At 35.4% G+C, this 21033-nt stretch overlaps 1 protein-coding gene across 8 annotated transcripts in view; it reads right to left on the reverse strand.

The window, feature by feature from the left end:
- Positions 1–5346: 5346 nt before the first annotated feature.
- The window catches only part of LOC139132031 (probable phospholipid-transporting ATPase IA), a 77811-nt gene continuing 62124 nt past the window's right edge, over positions 5347–21033 (reverse strand). For 2 of the 8 annotated variants that reach the window (XM_070698408.1, XM_070698406.1), the window contains 10 exons: positions 20929–21003; positions 19035–19157; positions 17899–18039; positions 16235–16291; positions 14693–14800; positions 14010–14098; positions 10551–10652; positions 7355–7440; positions 6391–6434; positions 5347–5928 (listed from right to left, as the gene is read on the reverse strand). In XM_070698408.1, the coding sequence (XP_070554509.1) occupies positions 5875–5928; positions 6391–6434; positions 7355–7440; positions 10551–10652; positions 14010–14098; positions 14693–14800; positions 16235–16291; positions 17899–18039; positions 19035–19157; positions 20929–21003 (879 nt within the window). In that variant the 3' untranslated portion in view covers positions 5347–5874. Of the gene's footprint in view, positions 5929–6390; positions 6435–7354; positions 7441–8323; positions 8385–8561; positions 8715–10550; positions 10653–14009; positions 14099–14692; positions 14801–16234; positions 16292–17898; positions 18040–19034; positions 19158–20928; positions 21004–21033 lie in introns of all 8 variants that reach the window. The other 6 variants (XM_070698409.1, XM_070698407.1, XR_011552241.1 and 3 more) reach the window with 5 other exon arrangements.

The following is a 21033-nucleotide window of genomic DNA, read 5'->3' on the forward strand; positions in this document are numbered from 1 at the left end:
CCACAAAGCGCACATAGAATGACAGGTTACACTAGAAGATAAGACAATTAACACACAAAGTCCTGGCTTGCAGATATATTTTTTTATTAACATCAATTCCTATGACAACAACTGGTTTAACCATTTAAGCTAGACTAGGATGATTAAGAATCATTACAACGTGAATGACATGACAAGTGCAGTATTTCATTTTCAAATTTCAAGACATCAATGATATGCAGATAAATAGCATCTTTCAATGCGTGAATGAGTGGCAAGGACGAAGTAATTTGCATGTAACACGGCGGGGTGTGTTGCTAAGGGAATGAAATGGAAATGTTTCCGATGGACTCGTCCTCTATGAGGTGAACCATGTAATCACGTGACAGACACATGGGGAGGAGCTGTTTATGTCAGTGACAGGGTGAAAGGTTAGATGTGGTTATAAGTCTTGTAATTACAAAGTATAGGTGTCAAATGAAAGCAACCCTGTCTGTCATGATTTTCATCACTTTGAACAGAATGTAGGCAAACAAGATAGGAATACAATCTAGCTGGCCTGTATTTGTTGTATTTGGCCTGTATTTGTTGGTGAAGGAAACTGAGCTATGGGTGTTAATAGAGGGAAAGGTGTCGGAAACAAACTAAAAAGTGTTAGGGTGCAGATATTGGGAATAAACAGTGTTACATCTGGCAGGAAAAACAGCCTCATTATAATAACTTCCATCTGTTACAAATAAGCTTTGTAAATATTATATAAACTGAGCAAATTCACAAATACATGTTTAACTAAACTATTTTTCTGTACATCAACATTGACAAACATATTTGAATGCACTTCCAACACCTTTACCAAACGTCAAATTTCTTCTTTTCGGACTGTTTGATTCTTGAAGTATCCTCAGCTATTATGCATCTTATGATTGCAATGTGCACATATACATCAATTTTTCATTTCCAAATGCAGCACCTGGATGATGTTGGAAAGAATCATCTAACTTCCAGGTGGATACATGTTTTGTCCAATGAAATGGGCATAGCAACACACCTGGAGATATTTCAGTTAAAAAGGGAGCTATCTACTCAGGGTCTCTAGATTGTGTTTGTTTTTCTCTCCCTCAGGTGTATTACTGAAAACATCTCTTTTTCTAGAGTCTGCAGCTTAACTCATTTACATATTTTTGTTAGGGTGCACTTTGCAGCCCAAGACACACTTTCAAATGTGTTTTAATTTTTAGAGCAATATTTAGATATAAAATAGCATTATTCCTTTGTAAGTTTAGGGGTGTACAGAGATAATCATGATACACTGATGTAACTGTATTGTTAATTCTCCAGAGTTCACAGGGATAATATATCTGAATGACAATATGGCTAGAGATTGCATTCACTTCATCTCTATCTTCTATCTTTCCGTTTTTCAACATTCTGAAAAAAGATTCTTCTACAATCATACACTGTGTGCAGAAACTGCGGGTGCAGACAATGCCGATTGTTGGCCCACATAGCACATGGAAAGAAATAACAAACCCAATGCTACAGCCTTAATATATGCACAAATGTTGAAACAAAATACATTTCTGCATACATCATGGAATAACTTCATACACGTGTAAAACATATTCACCATAAATTACGCTAAAGTTAAAAATTATAATGTCAGAAAGAGTCAGCAGCCTCCCAATTGAAATTGAAAAGTTTTGTATTGTCATGAAATAAACATTTCAAAAGTTTTGTATCGTCATGAAATAAACATTGCACCACAACAAAGTACTGCTTGAAAGTTAGGTGAATTTAAAATCTTGAAGTTCATCTGGTATTGTGGATTTGATGATGATGTGTTTTGTACATAAATCTATCTCACCATAATGGCTGGCATCTTTTCTGTGTGGGAACACTAATGTCAATAAAGTACAATGCAGCCATCACTCAATCTCAATCAAGGTATAAAGGTATAAGTTGATCAAATTTACTAATGTTGTGTGCATACACACTGGATAAGATTACTGACTCACCAGATGATTTGGTTCTGTGCAACAAAAATTACCGGCTGTACTTCAGAATTACAAAAAAAACATATTCACTTTGCTCTTTTAGACAGTAGGTATATTTTGTAAAATGATACACGCTAGTAATAACGTCTCAATTTCATGGTAAGATTACATGACATCGCCGAGATGTCTAATATTGTGGTATTTGCTCATTGTAGGTTCATAGCAGTTCATGGAAAAGCAATCAAGACCTGATGACTCATCCTCATAAGAAACAATCCAGTCCCTTTTCAGACAGTGACTCCGTTTTGTCTGAATCATATATAACATGTGATTATGGGCTTGGTATCCATGGCAACGGTGCTACGATAAATTATGGGTCCACAGTCCTGGACTTTCAGGGGTCAAAGAGTCTATTGGTTCAAAGTTCAACATCTTTTTGGCTAATGTCTTTTTGATCACAAAAAAATGTGTGACCAGATAAACCAGGTCAAATGCTCATCATCAGTAATTTGTAACATACATAGCTACTACTGATAGAAATAAGATTTGTAAAATTCAACATAAAAAACTCTGATTACATAAAGATATTTGATTGCAGCATACGCAGACTTTACAACTTACACTTCTTCATCGTTAATAAAACTTTTTTGCCTGAAACTCTTTCTCAATGTAATATTACTCATTCATTGAGAAAAGCAGTCGATTTACAAACTTACTTTGTAATTGAAAGTCATGATTATCCCTCACTGTTCACGCCTTTCAGCAGAAAACAGAGAGTTTCAAGCAGGGGTTTGTCAGGCATTGTTTTGATGAATAAAACAGACTGAGACATTGGACTGCATTCACTGAATTCAATGAATGAAGTGCCAATGGTCCAGTACAACACACACTAGCAATTATCAACATCATAGTGTTTAAAATCCATCCCACACATTCATCAAATAGCTCCCCACTGGAATGGTTATTTCAGACATCAAAAGCCTAAAAATTCAATTCATTCAACTGAACATGTAGTTAGCGTGGTTTGATAAAGTTTCCATACTAACATTGCTAAGCCCATACATATTAATTTACTGCAATGTTGAAAACTTACTAGCAGATACGATTCCTTCGTGTAATGTCACACTCTGAAGTAAAATAAACATAGGGCCAAAGTCCCTGAAGCTACTATATACATGGATACAAAATTAAGTATTTCCTGACTGTATGAAATTATCTCACTAAGGTCATCCTAGGGACCTGTAAACCAAATATTAAAAGCTATCTGACCAACGGTTTTGAAAGAACAAGCAACTCAACAGTTGACAGAGCTCTGCTGTGTTATGTAGAGAATAACCTTTTGTGACACATGTATTGATGAAGAAGGTGGATATCTTTGATTAACATTGTAAGTGAGTTCTGTTGAATAAGTTGAGACTGTACATACTCAGAGAAAGCACACTGAAGAGACAAATGTTTGAAACTTAAGAAGTTCAAGGTCATCAAAAGCATTATAAGGAATCATGTAACTTTCATTGTACTGTTTACACAGATTGCATAATTGCTATAAATAGCACATGAGGAATCTTACAGCCCAGCCTTACCATAAAAACCCTATCACTTTGACCACTCTTTTAATTGACCACTCTATTTTTTTCCTCAAAAAGTAATTTTATTTTATTCTTACCAAGTCAGGCATAAATGGAAATTAGAACTTTCTCTATCTCTATCTCTATCTCTATTGACTATTTTGAGCGATTTCTTTTAGATAACATACAGGGCACAATAAATGACGGTTCAGAATATGTCAAAGTTGGGATTGAGGAAAGTTGCCTTTACATGTTTTAATCCTCCAAGATGGTAAGCATTTCACTATGAACTGTCAAAAAAAGTTGAACTTTCTGATAATTCTACACTAAAATTATTTTGGCTTTGATGATTTCCTAATTAATTCAATTATTTAAAATCATATTTATTAATTTTTTCTGGGTGAATTGATAAGGTTTATACCGTACAAGAATTACATACAATGTAAGTCAAATTTTGACCAAAAATGACAAAAAAATTCCTTAAAAATACACATTTGCGTATTTCATCACAATTTGAACAAATCTAAGTTGGGTTACCCCTAGGGACCTGTATACCAAATAACAAAGCTGTCTGACCAGCGGTTATGAAGAAGAAGATTTTTTACCAAAAACACCTTTTTTGGCATTAATTTGCCTATTTTCAACAATATCATAAAATTAAAAAAAAAAGTTTCTCAAAATCATATTTTTCATCTACACAACAAATATCAAATCAGTAAGTACTGCCGTTCTCAAGATATTTGAGTGGACGGACGCCTCACAAACGGACATACATACATACATACATACATACATACATACATACAGACTGACGCCGGACGCCGGACGGATACCCATCCCAATAGCTTCTATAGACCATAGTCTATAGTAGCTAAAAACAATAAATTAATTAGCTTGAGTAATGAATATGATGGTATTATCAGTAACAATATAAAGTAACTTATCCCAGATCATTCGCAAAAATCAGACTGGCAGTGAATCTGAGAAAATATTTTGACAAGAATAGTCTTGCAATACTGTAACAGTTGTTAATAATTTCATTACGATTTCAACATATCTTAATAAGGTCTCACCCATAGAGTCTTCAAATTCAAATGTAGATGCCATCTCATGGGTAATTTGGAAAAGGAGGAAATTCAAATTTATTTTAAAGAGAGTCAAAGTGCAGCTTGTTTGGGTCAGCAAGTGACCAAAGTCTATGAAGAGACATTGGTTGGCCTTAACTTATTCACACTAAAGACCTAACAAACTTTCTTTCATCAAAACCTACCAAAAGTGATACAGACAATGATATGGCATATTCGTATTGAATATCATTTTTCTTCAATATAACTACCCATTTTTTTCTGACAGTATTTTTCAGAAAAAAAAGCCAAATATATATTCCAAATCTTGTCAGATTCAATCATATACAAACATTGGCAGGCTTTACCATTATGTTTCTATATATTTAGTTATCTAAATATGTCCTAATACAATAGATTATATATACACCTAGCTGACTAGCTATTTATATAGGAAATCCAAATGTGATAACAGAGAGAGAGAGAACAGTTTACAGAAAACTGACAGATTACTCTATCTCACAAATGTAGAGCTTACACGCAGTCATCATACAAAGTCTGATAATTGACCTTAGAGCAATGATACAAAGAAGGCATATTTGGGTAAATCAACTCATGGTATACAGTGGATAAGATTGTCCATGGTTGTCATTAAGTGACATTGCACCAAGCTTCCAGGCTGATATTTTATCCTTTTTTTAACTACTGTGCATTAAAATTTGAATTCATTACAAACAAGTGTACAACTTATGGCTTATTTATTACAAAAATACAAATATAAAATAAAACAATTCTAATAGCTCGTCAGTATATAAAACTGAGGAGCTAAAAACGTATACTTCACCTAAGCTACCTTTACACAAGAATGCCGTTGTAGGGAGAGTGACAGGAAAGGGTTGGAATAACAGTGTGATACATGTTTAACAAAATATAGCAAGTATAACACTCAGATGATTATAATGCCTGCCTACAAAAATTACAACCACAGTGATATTAACATGAAAAAATCAAGAACAATACATTGCACTGACTTTGTATATATACACCTTGTAGAAAATAATCAGCTATTCTTTCATAAAAACAAAAATAAAAAAACAATATTCTATTTGGATGCTTACAATGTATATACAAACATAAATCACAAACACGTAAATGGTCACGCTGTGACAAGAAGAACACGTTTAACTAACATTAAGATCTATTTTTAAGTAGCTTGAAGTCTTAAAATCTGTAGTTTGCTCTCTTGGTTGGCTGGCTTGTCCTGGTACATCACAAACCTTCTGGCTTGCTCTTAGTTGTGTCATATGCCCTTATCAGTTGTGACTAATTAAAAAAAAATTAATGTCAATAAATAAATAAATAACATTACATTGTTAAGAATGCATGTATTTTCGTTGTGTACGTTAGACTTTATGATGACATTAAAGATTGTTTACAGTATGTGATTCTGTACTTTTTATCCATTTTCATCACCCACCACAGCAGTTCATACAGAGTGTCATTGAGTTGGAATATACTGAGACTGCCATCCTCACACCTCACAATTGACTCAGCACAAGTATTTTGATCCCTTTCCCACATGATGGTTTGGTCCAATCCCATTGTTTTCAATGGTAAATTGGATCTCTACACTAGAAAACGGGGTGAAAGAGCTCTATGTAATACTTGTTTCAGAAAGTTCTTTCAATGCATAAACATAAAATCCAGCACATGCAAGCTATTTTTTGGCACATTGGAGTCACATTGACTGTTCTTAACACATCTCGGATCTGATGAGTTACTTACCTGTGGTATTACACCATGCTCCTCTTGAGAAAATGCATAACCATCTGAAAAAAATTTATCGAGTCAATAAAAATCATTTCAGGTAGATAAGGATGAATCAGGCTGATGTGCAGAAATCACAGAACTATAGCAATCGGCAATTTGGTGTGTATAGCCCCCTTCTGAAGGTAAATCTCTATCTACCTCAGTATCAATACACCATTGACAACAAAGAACTTGGCACAGTAAATGGACTTCAATGACAAAGGGCCAGGATAGGGAATTAGCTTTTTAGTTGTGCCTTTGATATAACTGAAAGCTGAGACCTGTAAACCCTACTTACTCATGTTGAGGCATTCAATGTAATGGATTTGAGCTATGGCACTACTGCTGAGCAATGCTGGGTAATAATTACGCAACAATGTACCCCCTCCCAGACCATAATCGGTGACAGGAAACTTTGTACAACATAATGCAGACTGGCTGGCAAAGTTTATGTGCTTGTTATTTCAATTGTATGAAACACGAGGCAAAGCAGAGTACATTATGGAGTGCAAAGTTTGCTTGAGTCATTTATGGGCTAGGAGGGGGGTATATTATTGCTACTGTAGTTCTGGCAAAGTCAGGGAATTTGTAGATGTAGAAAACATTTGGCATCACAATACTGTATAATAGGGTACATTATCAGCAATTATCGGGGGGGGGGGGGATGACGTCTCGAAATTCACTGGTATTGACAAGGCTGTAATAATGAATTAAATCTAACATTATTCATGGGGCCATATCCCTGTATATTTATTATAAACAGCACCATAAGACTGGTGCATGCCACTTTGCTTTTGGTTCCTCTGCATGCTGTAAAGTACACTGTTGTGTTTGGGAGGAATAAAGTATCAGCTAAGAGGAACTATTAACATTCTGAAGTAATATGTGTATGATGTGTGCATGAACAAAATCCAAAATGAAGCGAGCTGTCAACACTTACGCTGTGTCATCTCATAAGGATCAGCAACTGGGCGACTGGGCTTCCTGGTAAACAGATTCTTCAACAATCGAGATGTTTCGGTTAAGCTATGGAAGAACAAGATACCATACATATTCTCAATAAGTCCTTGCAAACTCAACCGACCAACCCCCTCCTTCACACAATGGTATCATCCAATCTACTAGCCCACCTTATAACTGGGGTGAGTTCATTGGAATAATACATACCGGTGTGTGAGGGGTTGCATGGGTTGGAAATACATTCATTATACCAGATTTGGTTTCAAGATCAATTTATGACTGGTGCAAGTTGAATAAAGTGATTTAATTTTTTTGCAATCCTAACAATGACATTTTAAATGACCAACAATTTAAATACAACATTCTTTTTTAACTGTTATCAATTTTAGTTGGATGCAAAACACTCCACTGTTTGACACTTATACATCCTGGAACTTGTGAGGTTGTCACAAGGGGCTGATACATATGGTTGGAAATCTACTGACAAGTTTAACAAATGTTGATACATTCACACATACACACATAGTAGAAAAAAGAAATGAACATTTAATTACAGAGGTGATGTATATGAGACAGCATTGATTAATTGATTAATGTGTGCCCCGGAAAATGCCAGGATGTACAACCTTAAAGGGGCAATAGGCATGACCTTTAAGGTCATGGCCTTTGACCAGAAAGGTCAGCAAGATCAACCTTTTGGTGGTCAGAGGCATAATTTCATTGAGAAGGGTTAGAAAAGCGTGGTTTAGTTGCCAGATTTTACTGAGGATTACATGAAAGCGCTGCGCGGCTACAGATTACTCCCAAGCATACCAGTTACATTACCAAGGACTTGTTTTTGAGAACTTGTAGAAAACAGATAGAGTGGGGTGACTGGGCGGCAGGGGAGAACAAAGAGACTAAAAAAGAGAGTTGACAGTTTGAAAGTTTGGAAGGAAATGTGACCGACCTGTGTAGGATTGTGATATAGCCGGTGTTCATGGTTTGCAAAAACAAACAAACCAATGGTCCTGTTTGAAGCCAATTAGAGGTACAAAATGAAAACATTGTGACAACACCAACTCATCAGTTCTCAAAAAGAAACCTTGATACTGCTCCTAGAGGTCTACTTCTTGCTTTGTATGAATTTACGAGCTTTTAAATGAGTGGCATGATCTTAATTTTTTTCATTCCTTTGAAAGACATACCGTGTACTTCTTGTCAACGATCAAATCTGCTTGCAAATAGTGGTCTGGATACAAAGGTCTGTTAGAGATTTAAATTACACCTTAACGTGGATATTATGCTGTTGAGTAGCTGACCTCAGAAGAAGTGGAGTTCTTTCGCTAATCAACTGCCAACTAAATATACAACACAGTACAGCAACATAAATTTTACATTTGTTTCAGAATGAAAACAGAAATTTCAGACAGGAAAAGAAATTGCACTCAAAATGAAAATTAAGCCATGCTTTCCATGCTTTCAATCCCATACCATGCTGAGTCTGATAAGATTTAAGGAAAATGCATAACTTTCTTGTTGTAAATTGTCTTTTCCTGTATTGGTGGCAGGAAACATCAGATACAGGAGAAGGATTAACAAGGAAAGATGACAAAGACATAATATGAATATTCTAAAAGAGACTATACCGCATTGAAAACCTGCTTTTCAACCCTGAACCTCATCAAACAAGTGAATTTTCAAATTTCTTTTTGACAATTGGAATTATTCATATGTTACAGGTGAAAAGTATTATTCATGGAAAGGATGATTTTACTGTATCAAGGTTTTCTACAGACATTTTAAGATTTTCATTTGCTCATTGACAAATGTTGAACTGTCATATACTATCAGAGCAATAGCAAGCATACCAATGGACCGCATACTCAGTGCAGTACAATCACATGTAAGTAGGTATTCAAAATTTGCATTCATTCACTTGCTGTGTAAAGCATGACATCACAGTTTTCATTAACGCAATGTGCATAATCAGATTTGCAGAATGCAATTAAATGGTGATAGAACATTATAAACTGTGAATATTCAGTAATTTTGCATAATGCACCCTAAAGATATATTATTTTGTCTTAGAGCAGTTCTCTTATGACTGATACAGAATATTGAGTCTGATGGATAAGAGGTCACTCAAGGTGATAGTACTACCAATACCACTGGCAAATTATAGTGTTTTGTGTTATGAATATGCTATAGACAGCACATTACTTGAATGTATCATGAAAAAAACGACTTCTTCCTTTGATATTAGGCAAGTAGTACGCAGGTAGCTTGCGGGTCAGCAAACTTTGTTGGGGAGGGGTTGGGGAGGGAGACAGAAAATGTCACCGATTGAGAGAGTTATGTAAAAAGATTGGAAATCCAACAAAACGACAAATGACGTAATGTGTATCAGAAATAGTTTTGTATTGTAAGAATAAGTGGATGAGAAAAGTTACGGTACAGACTGTCCTTGGTTTGCCTGCAATTATTAGTCTAAAAGTATTGAGCTTAAATCTTTTGCGTTAAAAATTAACGAGTCTTTTGAATCTATGGGAGCTAGGGTTTATTTTCTATGATTTCTTACGCTCGCTTTTTTACATATTCTGTTCCATGTCAACCAGGCAGATCTATTCAGTGTCATGGGTACATCATCCAAACTTGACCAAACCAACCTAACACTGTCATGTCGATTTTCCTGTTTAAAAATCAACCCACATTTTTGAGGAAAAAAAAACTGAGAACTAACAAAGTCTGGTGACTAAAGGGTTGAAATCTGCATCAGGTTCATCAACTACAGCACTTCTGGAATTTGGACATCAGTTGAGTTATAAATCATATCCTGTAATCTCTGTCATGAAAGATAATTTGCATTGAAATCATCAATTTTTTCATTGAGATGCATGGTTGTCTTCTCATCACATTTTTAACTCTGATGAGTTCACTTTCTTGTAATTAGGTTGAAAATTTCTCAAACAAAAACGAAAGCGTAACTTTTATCAACAAGACAATTGTCAGTTGTGTGAACACAAATTCAAAAACCCTAAACTTACAATTCTTGCACAGCACACACACCAAGATACCACTACAGCTTCATTGACACACTTTACCATGCTAGAGATAAACTTTACAATGCTTTCTAACCATTCCTTCCAGCAAACAATGCAATACAGTATTGTAGAGCTTTGACCGTGAAGACTTACGTTTTACGTGTAGCTTGTTCAATAACAGTTGTTGGGTCTTCATGTCTCAATTCAGCCTCTTGTACCTTTTCTGCCAAAGTTTTATACATTGTACGTCTTACACTAGAAAAGAATTCAGGAGAGAAACAAAAACTGTTTATTTCATGTTAGTCTCGCACTGTGATAGCATTAAGACTGGAAAAACCATTTAAGAAATGCTTCCCTACGGAATTCATGCATGTTGTCTACACAAGCAGAATAAATTCTTGCATTAAGAGTGCTATCGACCCCTGACTGACCTCAGCAGCATTCCGATAAAGCCCATTGTCTGTTTTCATTCTGTGGGCCTGCACATACCAAGGTATCCATGTTGTACAGGCAATGATGCGTGAAGTAATTTCAATGGACATGTCTGCTAGCGGTTTCAGGGGACTGCTATTTCAGGGGACCTGCAGTGTTGCACAATCCACAGAATTAATGTTCCCTTGCTGAGATCTTGAAAAAAATACCAACAGGGGTCTTGAAAAGGCTTAATTGTCAAGAAAAATTCTCAAACAATGCTTGAGGTGCAGTTCTATGGATTTAAAACACTAGAGATGAGTCCAGATATGGTATTAAAGTATGGTGTCTATGATATTGTATTTAGAACATTCCATTTGTTCATGTGACACTGTGAATATACTGCAACTACCTCAGTTTACACTGTGAATATACTGCAACTACCTCAGTTTACACTGTGAATATACTGCAACTACCTCAGTTTACACTGTGAATATACTGCAACTACCTCAGTTTACACTGTGAATATACTGCAACTACCTCAGTTTACACTGTGAATATACTGCAACTACCTCAGTTTACACTGTGAATATACTGCAACTACCTCAGTTTACACTGTGAATATATACTGCAACTACCTCAGTTGACACTGTGAATATACTGCAACTACCTCAGTTTACACTGTGAATATACTGCAACTACCTCAGTTTACACTGTGAATATACTGCAACTACCTCAGTTTACACTGTGAATATACTGCAACTACCTCAGTTTACACTGTGAATATACTGCAAATACCTCAGTTTACACTGGTTATCTTTCACACTCAGTGTTTTCGTTAAGGCCCGTCCCCTTCATTATACTGGGATTCCCCATCATTTTACCGGGGTTCCCCTTGGTATATCAATGCAATCAGATTTAGGGACAGCAGTAATGTTACCGGGGTTCCCAAATCATTAACCAACGATCCAGAACCTTAGCAAAAACACTGAACTGGCTATAAAAATATTGCAAAACAACCACAGTCCCTCCATCCAGAGGGACTATGATACGAAACAGAAACAGATCATACACGACGTTTCACAAGAGGTAACTGCTGCAATAGGAGATTTGTATTACTAGCTACGTATAAAGTCAACCAATCTCATTTAATATGTTTGTAGAAAATTTATCACCTCAGTGTTCTTGCACAATTTATTTTTTGTTTCCTTTGGAAGCTTTGTCATTTTAATCTGACAGTTAAAAATGCACTTCAATATGTGTACAGGAGTAATGATATGAGATATGTACAGGAGTAATAAGTTTAATGCAAGAATAAAGACACTGAAATATCAGCAGCTTTGCAATACAGGTTATCGTTGGATGCACTTGAATGCTTTTTCTCTGGAAAGCAAATCTAGAATGCGCTTGTATCAAGTTTCATGCGTCAAATATCATGTGAATATTTAACAGATGTCTGAATTTTCTATATATTAGTATTAACCCTTTGAGTGCTGTAATTTTTCTCACCAAAATAAGAGTGCAACATTATTCAAATTTTTATAAATTTTTCTGTAATTTATTTGGTAATTTTGGACCAAAGGGACACCATATTTCATTGTTTTTCCAAAATTCTAGCAAACATATAAAAAAAAATTGATTGGGGTATATTTTGTGAATTTGACAAAAATTGACTTTGGCGCTCAAAGGGTTAACTGAAAACTTAAAAAAGAACAGTAAAAAAGGTTGTATTATCAAATGGTTAGTGATACAGATGAGATAAAAAAATATCAGGAACATAATCAGTATTTTTTTCAGTAGGCCAACAGTCCTTCCAGCCAAATGCATCTATTAACATATTAAAATAGATATGACATTTATTACACATATGGTTGGCAAAATCATACCATTTTTTATTTTTTTCTAAAAAAATATTAATGGAAAGCATTAATTGACTTGTGTAGAATGAATCCAAATAGCTTTGTCGTATGGATGATCTGATTCTCTTTATGCAAATTACAGGATAAGAAACCCTTTGCAAGACAATAAAGACACCAGTGAATTGCAGAAATTTTACATTCATCCAATCAATGAGGGTAAAATTGATCAAGATAATCATTTTGTAGTCGGAAATGGAAGAAAGATGTCCATTGATGTACGTATTCTAATTCTTTCTCCACAGTATTATTGATGGAGTTACAATTCAGTAGCTCTTAGCATAGATTTTCCAGTCTGACATCTGGAACATGGCAATCGCACCGTTTTATTGATTCATTTCAGGCTATTAAATTGCAACAGTAGTTCACCTGACCTATTTACAGTTTTTTTAATACCTATCAACATGGCCTGTGTTTTAACTGCACCGATTAAAATTGTAATGCCAAAATATACTACATATTTCATAGTCAGTTCAATAAAATTTTCATGAGACTGGAAATAATTTTTATTAGATTATTGATCATTATATAATAAAGGAATAAAAACAGTATTTGACAAGTCTAAAATTCTGGTCGACCACAGATATTAAAGTTAAACATTTTTTTGCTGCAATTATGAGATGATCTTACGATGAATTCTATTTTACAGTAAGTGTATGAGATTTCATTCTCCTACATCATAATTTTAAATCTCTCTCAAAACCAGTGAAAATCTATGTGGAACTCGCAGTAAATATAAGGGTCAAAATTTGTAACAAACGTACATGTACATAAATTTTGGGGAAAAGAGTTCCCTGAACTGAAATGAGAAAAAAATTACATTATTTCTAGATGAGCAAGTGCCCTTACCCTTGGAAAATTCATCAAGTGCTGGCTAAGCAATACACCATGAAAGTTCATTTAAGTATATAGATATTGAGTGTTGAAATATTAACATGGCCACGTGTGTGTTTTTTAATTTAAAATTAATGACTTTACTCTCTGGGGATATTACAGGAATATTAAAGGCAGTAGTGCAGAATTTAACATCTGCAAAGTGATCCTATTACATTTTTTCACTTCCACTTAAAAGCAGTTACTTTCAATCCTATAACTGGGGTGATCACAAGCCCAATTAAATAAATAAACAAACAAACAAATACATAAATAACAATATCTATCTGTCTCTATATATACACATACAGACACAGATACACACACACACACATCTGAATATGAAAACCCACTAACCTACGACACCAATATAATCACAAGCATGATAAAAGACCCAAATAATGGAACTTACACTTTCCAAATGACATCCCTCATGAGGACTAAAATGGGCATTAGAATCAGCAACATCCAAAATATTCCACTGGAGAACACTGCAGCCGCCTATTGTACAATTTAAAAAAAAGTTGTTGAATTCAGACAAATATTCACTTCTTGTGAATAACTTTATTAAAATTATTCAAGTTTAAGGTCTAACACTTGTATTTTTTATGCCAGGTATATATACAGACACATATAGACATACACACACATACAGACACATAGACACAAGCATACATGTATATAACCTGACAATAGCATTGGCACCCTAGAGTGTTTGATTGAGCATTCTGCATGGTGCCAATAAAATTATACTGACATGGAAATTGAGGAGATCTAGACAGTAAGGTTAACTCAGCTTGACATGTGCTATGTAGATTTCCTGCCTTTAATTTTGTAATAAATGGCTGGATTTTATCATAAGCAATATCCTAATGCCATCAACCCACCTGACGCAATGCAATTTACATGACGACCTTAATAACTCCGTCCTCAATTAGACCCCGAGAATCTGGTTTCCGAAATATGCACATTGTATTTGAAATTTGTAATTTGTGAACGGAGCCAGATTGACGGGCATGTACTTCAACAAACTTGAAATAACTGGATTGTACAATTACTCCAGGGCTGTCACGTAGTCCCTGTGTGAATACCAACCTGTCCAGACATCTCCGGTGACACGGGAATTACCGGCCATGACAGGGAATAGAAACCAAAGAAAACAACCCAGAAGAGTATACTTCCCCATATGGCAAAATGGGAACACTGTAGAAACAAAAAAAGATGTCATATATTAAGCTGTTCACCTATTGTTTTATTTTGAAGTTTAAGACAGACTGTACCCCAAGGGATAGTTTTTATGACTCTCAAATTTTTATAATACTTTTGTGATCTGCTTGACATCAAAGCCTGTAGGGTAAATTAAGGTAAAATGCACCTCGGGGACAGATGTTCAGACTTTCAAACTTTTAAAATTCTTTTCTGATCTACCACTTGTGGAGGGTTCATTTTAAAGCTCTCTGTGTAAAAAAACTCTTTACTGTTTTTTAAATTAAAAATTGTATTTTTCTCAATAGAGTTAGCACAGGGATGGCGGCCATTTTGACTTTCAAATATCGATAAATCTTGGGAAATTTGTGTCTCTTGTACCAAAATTTGCACGGTGACCTTCAATTTTTATGTTTGATTTTGAAAGAGAATGGGTGAAATATTCCTTGAGGAAAGTTTGAGCAAAAGTTTAAGTCTTTCACTTTCGAGGCGCATACCACCCCAAGTTTTCACCTTAATGGTTTTTTTGTAAAAATTAAAAATTCAACTTTTCAATATCAAGTTAACATGAGGTATAACAGCAATTTTGAATTTCAAATATCTATCAATCTACATGTAGGTTATTTGTCTCTCCAATCACAAAATTTGCACAGTGATCGACCAATGATTTTTATGCCGATTATGAAAGAGAAGTGTTTAGAGTTTCCTTGAGGAAAGTTCGTGTGTCAGGGCGCACAATTCCCTAAAAAGTGTAGATGTGCCATTTCTTGATGGACACCTGGCAATTGCACATCATGGTTTTAATAATTCTAATGCAACCTGAGTGTCAATTCTCACTGCTACAATTCTGTTTTGTTAATGACAGAATATTGGCATGAAAAAAAACATCTTGTTTCATGTTTGTGTTCATGAGATACTGAAAACAGTGGTATATACATGATATATATCCAGTGGTATATATATATATGTCACTCTGTCAGAGTTCAGATCTGTTTGATTTTCACACGATGGTAACTCTCATTTATCTCAATGTGATGAAAAAGTGAAAAGTATTTGGTGGTGGGCATGATGACATTTGCACAACTTGCAAACAACTCTAAACTCATTTCATTTCATTATTTTACAAAAAGTAAACGACCAAAAAGCAATTTCTGAATATTGATGTATGGCAAGGATTTGGCTCACTGAGTTTGTTCCAGTTGACAACAGCATGAACTAATTAAAACGCAGAAGAATTAGAAATTCAGATAGCATAACATGAGAATTCAAAGGGAGCCGGCATTTGAGGAATGCAATACAATCTGTTTCTCATCATGCCTTAATATCAAAGGAATATCAAAACTCGATGCGATGATCTAATTTTAATCAGTGTGAGAACACCTTCTGATTATAGGAAATACGACTGAAGAAACTAACGCAATGGGAACATACCCAGGTCCAGGCATCTGTTTCAAGGCCTGATTTTACACACACTACAATGACACAGTACTGTAATTGGGGAGAAAAAAAAGCATGTTGTTAGCACTCTTATGGAGTGATTCCTGAATAAAAATCCCTGTAGTTTAGCCAATAGAAGAGAATTTCTGATAATTGTAAAGTAAGCGGTCATAAAAATGATTATTATACATCTACCATCGAGAACAATAGAATTTCGCGTGCGCTAAAAAAGTCGTACGGAACGCCCGTTCCGTAACACGTATGGTTTCAAGGCGCCCCATCCCATGCAGCTGTATCTGCACGTTCACTGTTGAACGGTTTTAAGGGACTCATTGGACGAGTGCCAGAACATGTCTTGTGCGCTCTGTACGTGTGTAGTGCACACACAACCTATCCAGAGCTTGCAGAAGCGCGTCCAAGATAGTGTTCCACACTTGCTATAAATCGGAAGAAAAATTGTTGACATTGTACGAAAACGGTCATTACTCTGACAATTTGATGCCCCAGTCACGAATGTAAGATGTATAATAATAAGGTTATTACGAAAATACCGCAAAGGATGCACTCGGACATTGGCGCCGCGTCGGGCGACACGCTGCGCCAATGTCCTCGTGCATCCTTTGCGATATTTTCGTAATAACATCATATTATTTGAACTCAAATATGATGTGGAGAAATGATAACCATGTTTCATCCAAAAAAATTTTTAAAGATTATATAAAATAATTACAAATTACTAGTATTACTTTGAGGGAAATTTTGTAAATAGACAGAAATGAAGATTGTCAAATTCTTTGAATTTAATACAGGAAAGATTCAGTTTATATCTTCCTATGTGCACTTGTTCCTTGTTCATTCATTTCAATGATTACTGGGAATATTTTATGTTGTAAATTCTCTAGATGGAAGAATGTACAATTGGTAAAGTTGAAAGTATTGCAACTTCTTATAATGGTGGATTTTGAATTCTGTTTTTGTACACAGTAGAAAAGTAGGATATAGATGTTAAACTGATACTGGTGCTTGGTGAAAAGTACAGTTCAGTTTATGCTGCAGATATGATAAAATGCCATAGATAGCAGAATTTTCAATCTCTTTTGAATGAGGTTTTCCTGTGAACTATAAAATGTTGAGACTACATCTTGTTGGCGTCTCTGGACTAAAATTTTTGATGGGGGTGTATGTGTGGAGGAATGTGAAGGTGTATGTGTATTGTATGTGTGTGTGTTTATGTGGAGGTGTTGTTTCAAGAATATGACATTGACAACAGTTACAATGTAAGTGAGTTTTTTCTCAACTGTAAGATGGATTGTGAGAATAGAAGGGTAGGTAGAATTGACCGATGGGATTCACAAATGTGAGGATATGAAAGGTGGATATTTGGGGATGATTTGGTGGAATGACAGGCATCAGAATTTCCATTGTGTATGTAAGTGTGATAAGATGAATAGACTGATGGATAAATGAATGGATGAGCGGAGACATTAATGTCAATGAATTAATGACAAGGAAATGACTGGAAAATCAATGAAAAAAATATGATGACCATGAAAATTGTATGAACAGAATGATGGATAGATGAATGGATTGACAATGAGTGACATGATACGAATCAAATCAATCAATCAATCAATGACCTTCAAAAACATTGTACTTACTGTATAGACCATATTTCCAAGGAAGTAGTGATCTCCAATGTGTCCATTGCTCCAAGCTACATCAGTGACCAAGGCACCCAGTGGTATCCAGAACAACAACGCAGAGTGGTAGAATGCATTGGCTGTCCACATCCAGAATACCTGCAATCAAAACACATACAGTTATTGATAATACATCAATGCATTGGCTGTCCACATCCAAAATACCTGCAATCAAAACACATACAGTCACAGATAATACATCACTGCTATTATAGAACACTGCTGACCATGATCTGTACACCCAGTCCTGACGACAGAGTTTCATACATTGCACACAGGATGAAAGTAATGTTTAAGCAATAAAGCACGTCCAGCGACGATATACCATGACAGTTTGACCAGTTCACGACATATATGCACAAGCAATAGCAAGTGCATATATGAAGTGGACTGGTCAAAATCCAGTGGTATACCGTCGCTGAGTGTGCTTCATTGCTATCACAACAGTACACTGAAATTCTGGCACGGAACACCAAAAAAGGATTTTTGCTCTTGCCGAGAGCTCGTGCGAGTGCAAGTGGTATATCGCAAATATACAACTTCTTTTCATGTCTTGACCAATCAGATCGCTGTATTTGCGCCATCAATATACAGGTACGATATAATACCAAACAGAGTATTTCATGTTGCCAATACAGTCAAGATTATTTCATACATGTTATTGCCATGTCTTCAACCATCGGCTGTAAGTATCTACCATGACGGTAGTTGTTTGAATTCCCATTGCTGCCCAAGGCAGGGGACTAACCACTACTGCCTATACAACACATGCAATTACGATGAAAATGACAAATTTTTAATTTTGGAGAAGTCATCAATTCTCAGAAGGGAAAGTTGGATTATTCCAAGACCAACCTTGTTTTGTCACAGCTCTGAATAAAACATGTAAAAGAGTTTAAATTTTACAAACTTTAGGTGATCTGTCTTCCATTGACAAGCTTAAATGTATGAAAACTACTCATTTATACATTGCAATTTATGGACAGGGTACTTTGAGAGGCTTCCTATGTACATGTACAACTTGATTTCAAACTCTGTAAACATTGTTAAAGCATGGCTACTGTAGATTAATCATGGTTCAATCTGTCACTCACCTTTGTGTTGAAGAGCTCAGAATTCTGAGATGGTTTGTAGAGAGCTGGAAACTGTACCAGACTGTGTTCGGTGCATGTCCTGTCAAACAGCCCTATGGCAAACGGTGGCAGTGCAGTGAAAAACTGAAAATGTAAAATAGGGTAATATCATTCTAAAAGCGGCAAGAAACAAAGCTGATAAATAAACGCATCATTCATCGTGTCTGAAATGGCTGATATCAAGGTAAAATGCGCCTCCAAACTGAAAGTTTTGAACTTTTGATGATATTTTTTACAGGGAAATATTAAACCATATTTGCTCATAATCAAAACTGAAAAGCACAGATCACTGTCAAAATTTTGGTACACTATTGAAACAAATTGCTTTCAATATACTGGCCTCCATCACTATTTAACTCAGGGGAGGGGGAATACAATTTTCAATTTTTACTAAAAGAGGAGATGGTGAAAACTTAAGTCAGCAAATAGTGTAAAAATTTGAGAATTCAAACATCTGTCCTTGCGGCGCATTCTATCTGAAGAAGAATATCCTTGATCTTTGGCATGAATGAATATTTTCTCTCATGCATACAGATATTTTCTGTTATGAGGGAAAACTGTGCAGTTGAAGTGAGCACTGTCTCAAGTTATGAATGTAAAATATGATGATATTTGAATTTTGTTGATGAAATACAAACACAGGACAGGTTAATTCTTTGCTTAATAACACACAGTGTTACACAAAAATCTCTTTGGTTTGTACTAGAGGACATTTGGAATCTGTATCTTCTACTCTACAGAATTAGCTAAAAATCAAAGTTATATAAAAAGAATGCCTGCTCTCTGAATACTCTAGATTTAAAAGATTAACTGGGATGGTCATTCTCTGTACGAAACTAACAAGTAAATTTGTTTGATAAATCTATTCAAAAATTTACTGGCAACAGTGCGACTAGTTTCTCTATTTCCCTGTAACAACTCAAACAAACTCTACAAAATTGCTATCTTCTCCCACATACAATCAAAATTTTCCGGTTCATTCTAAAACCACATTGAGAACATTGGGAGCTTAAAACCACATGCTCCAAATTACTAAAAATCCTCTCTAAATTTCTGAAAAAAGAAGATTTGCCACATGTGATAAAGCACTTTCCGTACGTACAAATCAGGTTGAATTATGGGTAATCCCAGGCACTGTAACATGACATTTTGCATGACCTCCCTGGATTCTGTTGGTAGGTCAGTGACCCTGGGGACTGTATAACGGCCTAGGCTAATCTGCAGCTGTGGCAGATTGGGAATTTTACAGATGGAAATCATATAGTGCTGATGTATATGGTGATCTATTACCACAGAATGAGGTGCAATAACACTACAATCAACTGGGTTATACAGGCGTGGATGCATTTCTGTCATTTAAGATTTGCTCATTTATAGTTCACTTCAAGTTTTGTGGAGTTAATGGTTCTTTAATCCACATATATTAGCCGAATACTTAAGTTGCTATCTCTTTGTGCATATTATGGGTGAATGTTACCATTGTTGACAAGTTGCTTGTAAACATTAGTGACAACATAGGACATAGAATTTCATGTGTAACATGATAAATTTGTTGGTTTTTATTTCACCTTGTATGTAGTTCATGGCATTGATCAAGTTATGGGTCACCGGGTGTCAATGCACAAAGATGTTCCCTGTATCCTTAACAATGCCCTAACAGGGTTCCCAAGTGTCCCCATAGTATGGTCTGTAATGCTACAACTATTGATGGAGGTGATATACATTGTATGGTATAACCTTTGACCCTGACAGATGATACTGCAAACTATTAAACTCATCAAACTAGGTTTGTACAGTCGTGGGCAAGGTCTACCCATAATTATTTATATTTTGGCTCACACTAGGGCCAGCTTACCACATTGTAAAATGCAATAGTCCATGAATCGAATAAGGCTTCCCCTGAAAACGCAATAACAAACTGAAACCACAACTATAGAGACAAGAAAAAAAAAATAATAGA

Source organism: Ptychodera flava, chromosome 4 (assembly GCF_041260155.1).
Source record: "Ptychodera flava strain L36383 chromosome 4, AS_Pfla_20210202, whole genome shotgun sequence".
Taxonomy (NCBI): domain Eukaryota; kingdom Metazoa; phylum Hemichordata; class Enteropneusta; family Ptychoderidae; genus Ptychodera; species Ptychodera flava.